Raw genomic sequence first — 9,348 nt, 5'->3', positions numbered from 1 at the left:
CTTTCGCGCGCTCTCTCTCTCTCTTTCTCTCTCTCTCTCTCTCTCTCTCTCTCTCTCTCTCTCTCTTGTTCCCTTTCGTGCTCTCTCTCTCGTGTTGCAGCTACCTCGTGCTAAATCCTTAGCGGTTTCAGGAAGGCAGCCACCAATATATCAACGTCACCACCTCGCCCGCTCCTCACGTCCTTGTCGCGCATTACCGTTTCAACTTACCGTTCCGCAGTAAGTAATCCTTGTTTTTACGGTCTCAGTATACTCGTCTTCCTTCTTCACTCCACCGCTTCTCGTTTTACCGCATACCCTCGCATCTTTGCGAGCATACATTCGTTTTAGGTTTCTACCACGGCTCGTTCTCCACTACACGCATGCTACACAATACCGTCGGTAACGAAATTATTTCCTGGGCTGCAAAAGCGCAGAGATCTTGTACTATACGCTCCATTGACCGGGAGGCGCTTTTTTAGAATGATGCATTTTCTCGTAGGCCCTATCGCGGTCCTATCTCTTTTGTTTGTTGTTTAGACAACCGTTGAAACTCAACAGTCGGAAGGAGGAGGAGGAAGATAAAAACTGACTCAGCACAAGTTGAAACTAATCGACCATTGCTAACATGGCGTAAACTCTCTTCGCCGAATCGCGGAGAGTTAATCCTGCGGAACCACGCGCGCCCAGGACTCTTGTTTCACGCATACTCGGCCAACCGGCGCTATGGCTTCTATTTCTCCATCCACGGCTCCCGATTGACTTCGTACATACTACATGTCTAATTTCGTAGGGCGTAAAGCGGTGGGGTGTCGTGAGAAGCTGTCAGCGATGATATCAGCTCTACATGCAGCTCACATCCGTGCGGCCTTTCTGCCTGGCAACGAATTCACGGACAACGGAGTCCCTCCGGCAATGAACCGAGGCTGCGAATAAATCCATGAATGAAGCTACGAGTGAGGCCGCGATTGACGTCACGAATGACGCCACGAATGACGCAACGAATGAATCCAAAAATAAAGTTCCGAATAAAGTTACAAATAAAACTACGAATAAAGCCGCAAATGAGGCCACACATAAAGTTTCAAATGAAGTCACGAATAAAACTACGAATAAAGTCGCGAATGAAACCACGAATAAAGCCGCAAATTAATTAACGAATGAAGCCATGAATAAAGTCACGAATGCATCGCCGATCCGTCTTACTCCCGCGACGCTCCCACAGACGCTGACACGTCAACTATTTTGGTCGCCAGACAAGTGTCAGGCGTCGTTACGACGCCACTGTTCTTGAACAAAAGTGTGTTTCTATGCAGACAACGACGCCGCTGATTAAATTGCAAGGCTTCACAAATGTGCGTACTATAGGCGCGGGCGAGCGTGATAGATGTTAGATTTTTCTCTGCATATCCAAGAAACGGGATATAACAGAGAGATGATTTCTCTACGCTCTGCGCGCGCCGGAGAGATTTATGTCCGTTCGCCATCACCTTAGATCAGTATGTATAGTTTGGCTGAAGTCGCGTTTGAATTTTAATTAAACATCGGTTCAAGTGTACGACATATAATAAGTGCGTGTGCGAGCACTAGAATGCAGTCGTTGAGGGTGTTCATACTGCCCCGCGTGCTACACACACGCGCGGTACCGCACCCCCCCACACCCACCCACCCCCAAACCTGCATGTAATGTCGGAAGCCATATCTCCAAACTAAAAACAATTTACGTGTGAGCTCTATCACTAATCCAAACATTAATATTGGTATTTCGACATTAAGCCAGCTCCCTAGTTTACGTTAGATATATCCTACATTTACTCAACTAGTTAGTGTTATAAATACATCAATTTCGCCGGATTTCGCTAATGCTGCGTCCGCACGCTACCACCGCCCCCAGCAGATACATGTAATTATCGAAGTACGGCCGCGATTTCAACGTACGTACAACTGTAGGGCGTGCCTACTGAAGCCCCAAGCTCAGTTAGTTGCAAGCCTGTTAGTTACTAGAGCCAACACCGATGTACAGACCGCGCCGTGCATGGCGTACAGTTTCTGTTGCTCCTCTACAAACATTTCGAACGATGCCTTGAGCAGTTAGGAAGCGACGAAAACGCTAACGCGCGCGCCGTGAGAATCTACGAGGCCATCTGATTTTTACCGCGAGATCTTGGCAAGTTTTTCCCTTTCTCACTCCCTCACTCTCTCTCTCTTCCCCCTCTCTCTCTTTCTCTCTTTCTTCTACACACGACTAGAGAAATTCTATTTTAGTTTCGCCGCTATTTAAACGGCGTAATTGTATGTTGTGTCAAGCGAAAAACTCAGTAGAATTTATCATCGGCTAAATTTGCCGCGAATCTCCGTCGAACGCATCGTGACGATCATGCAAGTCCATCATCGAGTCCCTGTGTAGAGTGGTTCCTCGTCTCTTCATACATCTATAATAACGATGTGAGAAGACGGGGTAGCCAGTCTAGTCGCGGCGGCCATTAATCGCGGGAGCTGGCTTTCCAGGAAAACCGGTGAAACTACTAATGGCCGATTTATCAGCAGATGGGGAAGTGCAGTTCAATTATTTTGTTCGAATTGCCTCAATTCTACTCTTCGACGTGCTCCCACCCACTCGTGTATGTGACCTAGAATTGGGAACAGATCTAAATAGCCTTTTATAAAATGCGTTAATATATAGTAGTATATTCAGGCAGAACTGGCTAGCAAAACAGCAAACATCAAACAAGAGATCAAAAGTCAATACGAGATTGAAAAACCTATCATTTTCATGGGAGAAAATCACATACTTATTTATAATATCAATCAAATCGCCTTCAATATAGTTTTCGCCAGTTACTATTATGCATTTACAATTTAACGAATCAAAATTGTATGCGAAATGTAACGATACAGTTAGAACTGCGTAACTGTAATAAAGACACATACGCATCAACTTAATAGAATAATATTATAAAATATATACGAAATCCGATAAAACTCGCAAGTCAATCGACTTTAATGATGGCTATGATTAAGATGCCATTAAATTAATTTTAATTACTCGGAGTATGGTTCGGAAGAAACTGCTAGGTTAATAAAATAATAAAATCTACATGCCATATTCACGCGTCTCTTTAATGCACCAACCTTTAGCAATTTTTGCCATTATGTCAAACCAGCGATCGCCGATGAACATCACAACTGCTACACAATCCTGCGCCCAATTTTATTTCATTCAATATACGCTACCTATTTTGTATAGATTACCTTTACCACCCCCTCGGTTTATGTCCTCCCTACTCTGATTATACCCACCTTCATGCAGTCACTAATCCTCACCAATCCTCGCATCTACTTTTCTGTAGAATGTAGATGCCGCTAGCTCATCCGCACGCCAACTACAATAGACCCCGCCTCCTGTCAACATGCAGTAACATCGTTTATCGATGATGTCATTAATCATATCGGACACAAGGGGGCGGTACCTCCGCGCGCGTCGTGGTGGTGGTAGTGGGGGGGGGGTGATAGATAGATGGATAGATAGATAGATATCCTTAATAATTTTTGTAAAGTTATTAATCATCTAGCCTCGACAATCTCGGCATGCATACACCAAGACTCCTTCGATAATGGTAGCGCTCTCGGACTCTTGGCAAGTATCTACCGTCTTGCCCTCTTTCTGTTAGTTAACTAATAAACCGGACACGCTGGCAGCAAATTGGTTCTACTCTAATTTCCGCCTCGCGTCTCTTGCTGGCAGCTGAGAAATTCTGTTTACGTTGAAATGACTAGGTCGCGTGGTGTGTGCTAAGCGTAAAACGTCAACATCCGTATCATGAAATCAAACTATATTCCAATCAATAGGCGGTTTTTGCGACGTCAGAAAAACGTTAAGAAACATCAAGCTAACTAGAAAGGGCAGTTGTCGCCAACTACATGTATCCCCCGTGTTCTCCCCAAGATGTGTAAGTATACGAAGTTTGTTCGCGCTATGTCAATTAGGGGCCGAGTTATAGAGCGAAAGGGAAATATGATGAAGGTCAAGGTCAAGGTCAATGTCAAATAAAGGTTGCAGTGACCTGGTTTTGGTACGCGACACACCTTCTCCACAAGATGTGTAAGTATACCAAGTTTGGTCACGCTAGGTCAATTAGGGGCCGAGTTATAGAGTGGAAGGGAAATATGATTCAAGGTCAAAGTCAAGGTCAAATAAAGGCCGCAGTGACCTTGTTTTGGTACGCAACACACCTTCTCCCCAAGATGTGTAAGTATACCAAGTTTGGTAGCGCTAGGTCAATTAGGGGCCGAGTTATAGAGCGGAAGGGAAATATGATCAAGGTCAAGGTAAAGGTCAAATAAAGGTTGTAGTAACCTGGTTTTGGTAGCGCTAGGTCAATTAGGGGCCGAGTTAGAGAGTGGAAGGGAAATATGATCAAGGTCAAAGTAAAGTTCAAATAAAGGTCGCAGTGACCTGGTTTTGGTACGCTGCTCACCTTCGCCCCAAGATGTGTAAGTATACCAAGTTTAGTAGCGCTAGGTCAATTAGAGGCCGAGTTAGAGAGCGGAAGGGAACTGTGATCAAGGTCAAGGTAAAGGTCAAATAAAGGTCGCAGTGACTTGGTTTTGGTACGCTGCTCACCTTCTCCCCAAGATGTGTAAGTATGCCAAGTTTGGTAGCGCTAGGTCAATTAGGGGCCGAGTTAGAGAATGGAAGGGAAATATGATCAAGGTCAAGGTAAAGGTAAAATAAAGGTCGCAGTGATCTGGTTTTGGTACGCTGCTCACCTTCTCCTCAAGATGTGTAAGTATACCAAGTTTGGTCACGCTAGGTCAATTAGGGGTCGAGTTATAGAGCGGAAGGGAAATTCTCTGCGGCGGACCGAGCGGCGGCGGCGGCGGCGGCGGCGGCGGCTGGGGAGACATGAAACCATAGTATCCCCGCCGACTTCGTCGCGGGGAATACAACTAGGTGACTTTTTGCCCTGACAAAAAACTCGGAGATGGCAGATTTTCCTGTTAATGTAACCTACTCAATTTATAATGACGTCAGCCGGAAATCCTTACCCCACTCTCTCTTCCTTTCTCTACCCCTCTCTCTTTCTCGCCCTCGCTTTTCTCTCCGCTCCTTCTCTTTCTCTCTCTCTCACTCATTTTATCTTTTCTTTCTCGCTCGATCGACCGCTCTCGCTCTCTCGCGCGCGCTCTTTCTCTCTCTCTCGCTTTCTCTCTCTCTCTCTCTCTCTCTCTCTCTCTCTCTCTCTCTCTCTCCATACTCGGTTCTCCTTCTTCAGCCTCGGCCACCGGCTTCTCTGTTCTTACCGCATAGCTCTGGCATCTTTGCGAACCATGACATTCCGTTTAGGTTCTTTCTACCACGGCTTCGTTCTCCACTACACGCATGCCTACACAATACCGTCGGTAACGAACTTATTTCCTGCGGCTGCATAAAGCGCAAGAGATCTTGTACTAGTAACGCTCGCATTGACGCGGATTGGCGCTTTTTTAGAATGATGGCATTTTCTCGTATTAGGCCTATCGCGGTCCTATCTTCTTTTGTTTGTTGTTTAGACAACCAGTGAAACTCAACCAGTCGAGGGGGAGGAGTGTAGGATAAAAACTTGATGGTCTCAGCACAAGTATTGAAAACCTAATTCGGACCTCATACTGCCTAACATCGATTCGTGAAACTCGTCTCTGCCGCAATCGCGGTGGAGTTAAGTCCTGGGAACCACGCGCGCCCAGGACTCTTGCTTCACGCAGATACTCGGCCACAACCGGCGCTGATGGCCTTTCTACCTTTCTCCATTGCCACGGCTTCCCGATTCGCACTTGCGTACATATTACGATGTCTACATTTCGTATGGTGGCGATGAAAAGCGGTGTGGCGGAGGGGGGCAGTGTCGTCAGGAAGCTTGGTCCAGCGATGGCATCTATCAGCTGCTACATGCAGCCTCAATTCCGGTCTGCGGCCTTTCTGTCCTGGCAACGACAATTCACGGGACAACGGAGTCCTCTCTCGCAATGAACGTCACGGCTCGGCGCAATAAATCCATGCAATGAAGCTACGCACGTTGAGGGCGCTTGATATGACGTCACGAAAGTGACGCCACGAAGTGACGCAACGACGATGAGAATCCAAAATAATCAGTTCCGAATTAACCGTTCACAAATTTATAAAATCTACGAATAAAGCCGCAAATGAGGCCACACATAAGAGTTGAACTGTAATGTCACGAATAGAAAAACTCACGAATAAAGTACTTCGCGATTGGAAACCACGAATAATGAGGCTCTGCAATTATATTTAACGGAATGAAGCCCCGATGAATAAAGTCACGAATGCATCGACCGATCCGTCTACTCCCGCGCGCGCTCCCACAGCACGCTGACCATGTCAACTATTCTTGGTCGCCGAGACATAAGTGTCAGGCGTCGCTCTACTGACGCCACTGGTCTGCAACAAAATGTGTTTGTTCTATGGCCGACGACGAGCTGCCACTGAGTAATTGCAAGGCTCCTCACGAAAGTATGTGACGCTGACTATAGGCGCCGGCTTGCGAGCGCTGATAGATGCTTAGAATTTTTTTCTCTGCATATCCAAGAAAACGGACATATAACGAGGAGTCAGATGAATTTCTCTACGCTCTGCTGCGCCGCGCCGCGGGATGAGATGATATTGCTCGTTCGCCATCTCCCTTAGATCAGTGATGTATAGTTTGGCTGTAAGTCGGCGGTTTTGGAATTTCTATATTTAGATCATCAGATTCAAGTGCTACGACATATAATTAAGCTGGGCCGTGTGCCGCAGCACCTAGAATGCGAGCTGGTTCGAGGCTGGTGTTCATTACTTGCCCGCGCGGTGCGCTGCCACACACACGCGCGTACGCACCCCACGCCACCCCCACCCCAGCGCCCACCCCCCACCGGGCCCACCCACGCCCACCCCCACCCCACCCACCCCACGCCATCCCCTACCACCCCCAAACCTGCATGGTAATGTCGGAAGCCATATCTCCAAACTAAAAAACAATTTACGGTGTGAGCTCTATCCTACTAATCCAAACTTAATATTTGGGTATTTCTGACTATTATAGCCAGCTCCCTAGTTTACGTTAGATAATATCCTACATTTATGTCAAAACTACCGGTTAGTGTTATAAATACATTCAATCTTCGCCCGCGACGATTTCTGGCTAATGGTCTCTGCGTCGCACGCTTACGACTCCATCCGCTCTCCCAGCAGATACATGCTAATTATCTGTAAGTTTACGGCCGCGGATCTTTCAACGTACGTACAACTGTAGGGCGTGACCTACTGTAGCCCAAGCCTCAGGCTGAGTGCCAAGTGCCGACTGTTACGTTACTAGATGCCAACATTCGATTACAGACCGCCGCGTGCATGTTGCGTACAGTTTCCTGTTGCCTTTCCGTCTACTAACAGGTTGATCGAACGATGCTTGTAGCAGTTAGAAGCGTACTGAAACGCTTAACGGCGCGCGCCGTGAGATATCTACTCGAGGCATTCGATTGTTTACTCCGCCGAGCATCTTGGCAAGTTTTTCTCCCTTTCTCACTCCCTCACTCTCTCTCTCGTTCCCGCCTTCTCTCTCCTTTCTCTTCTTTCTTACTACACATCGACGAGAGAATTCTATTTTAGCTTATCGCCGCTTAGTTTAATCGGCGAAACGATTAATTGCTCTATGTGCTGTTCCAAGCGAAAAACTCAGATAAGCAATTTGATCATCGGCTAAATTTGCCCCGCGCAATCTCCGTTCGAACGCACATCGCTGACGATCATGTGCATAGTGCATCATCGAGTCCCTGTGTAGAGTGGTATCTCGCTCTCTTCATACATACCTATTCAATAACGACGGTGTGATCAGAAGACGGGGTAGCCGAGTCTAGTCGCGCCGCGCCATTAACTCGCGGGAGCTGGCTTCGCAGGAAACCGTTGTTGTTCTCTGAATACTTACTATATGGCCCGATTATTGCAGCAGTATGGGAAGTGCAGGGTTCAATTATTTTTGTCTCTCGAATTGCCTCAATTCTATCTGTCGACGTCGCTCCCACCCACTCGTGTATCGTGACGTAGAATGGGAACAGATCTAAATACCTTTTACTAAAATGGCCCTGGGCGTCGGCGATCGTAGGTTCAAGTGAGCGGGCGTTAATAGTATAGTCAGATATATTTGCAGGCAGAACTCGGCTAGTGCAAAACAAGCGAAACATACAAACAAGAGATCAGAAGTCAATACGTGAGCAGTTGAATAAACTGATCGATTTCGATCGTCCGAGGAGAAAATCACATACCGTTATTTTATAATATCTACATCAAATCGCCGTGCAATATAGTTTTCCGCCAGTTACTATTGATGCAGTTTAACAATTTAAACGAAATCAAAATTGGGTTTCATGCGAAATGGTTAACGATACAGTTAGAAACGTAGCGTCAACTGTAATTAAAGACACTCATACCGCCATCGAACTTTATATGAACTAATATGTATAAAATATATTACGCAAATCGATAAAGCTCGCCAAGTCAATCGACTTTAATAGTGATGCGCTATGTATTTTTTTAAAGGGGGGATGCCAGTTAAAAAATTAACTTTTAATTAACTCGGGATGTAGTGGCTTCGTGGAAAGGAAACTGCGTAGGTGAATTAAAATATATAAATCTTGACATAGCCATAGTCGAGCGCGTCTCTTTATATGCACCAGACGTTTAGCAGTATTCTTTGCCATGTATGGTCAAACCGGAGCGATCGCCGTATGAACATTCACAAGCTGCTACAGCATAATCCTGCGCCCAATTTTATTTCATTGCAATATACGCCCATACATAATTTTGTATAGTCATTACCTCCTGGACCACCCCCTCTTGGTGTATTATTGTTCTCCGCTTACTCTGAACTATCTACCCACCTTCATTGCAGTCACTAATCCTCACAACTTCCCTCGCCATCTATCTTGTTCTTGTTAGAATGTAGATTGCCGCCCTAGTCATCCTGCCCACGCCAACTACAATAACCCGCCCTTCTGCTGTCAACATGCAGCTGAACATCCGTTTAGTGCGCTGCGACATGCTGATGCATTTATATCATATCCGCGACACAAGGGGTGCCGGTACCTCCGCCTAGCGCGGCGTGGCTCCCGTGGTCGCCCGCTCCTGGTAGTGGCGGCGGCGCCGCGGGTGGGTCGTTCAGCCTAAGAAACCTGTTATTATATAATGCATACATGATTGTTGCACGGCGCGACAACGCAACACCTATACATCAAAAAACGCCGTAATACGCATGCCATTTACTCAATCGCACCAAGCACCACGACGCCACTGTATTGCACGCAGACGAAACGCAGCGACACGCACGCTACGCTACGCAC

At 46.6% G+C, this 9,348-nt stretch overlaps 1 protein-coding gene across 1 annotated transcript in view; it reads right to left on the bottom strand.

The window, feature by feature from the left end:
• Window positions 1-3,321: 3,321 nt before the first annotated feature.
• LOC106815844 (protein fem-1 homolog A-like) overlaps window positions 3,322-9,348 on the bottom strand; it is a 56,046-nt gene continuing 50,019 nt past the window's right edge. Inside the window, exon 5 of the mRNA XM_014820363.1 lies at window positions 3,322-3,381. Coding sequence (XP_014675849.1) covers window positions 3,343-3,381 — 39 coding nt within the window. The 3' untranslated portion in view covers window positions 3,322-3,342. The remainder of the gene's footprint in view (window positions 3,382-9,348) is intronic.

The sequence above is a fragment of the Priapulus caudatus genome, unplaced genomic scaffold (genome assembly GCF_000485595.1).
Source record: "Priapulus caudatus unplaced genomic scaffold, Priapulus_caudatus-5.0.1 Scaffold1216, whole genome shotgun sequence".
Taxonomy (NCBI): Eukaryota; Metazoa; Priapulida; class Priapulimorpha; order Priapulimorphida; family Priapulidae; genus Priapulus; species Priapulus caudatus.
Note: the sequence above shows the minus strand (reverse complement) of the source record. Positions and strands in the feature narration are given on the sequence as shown.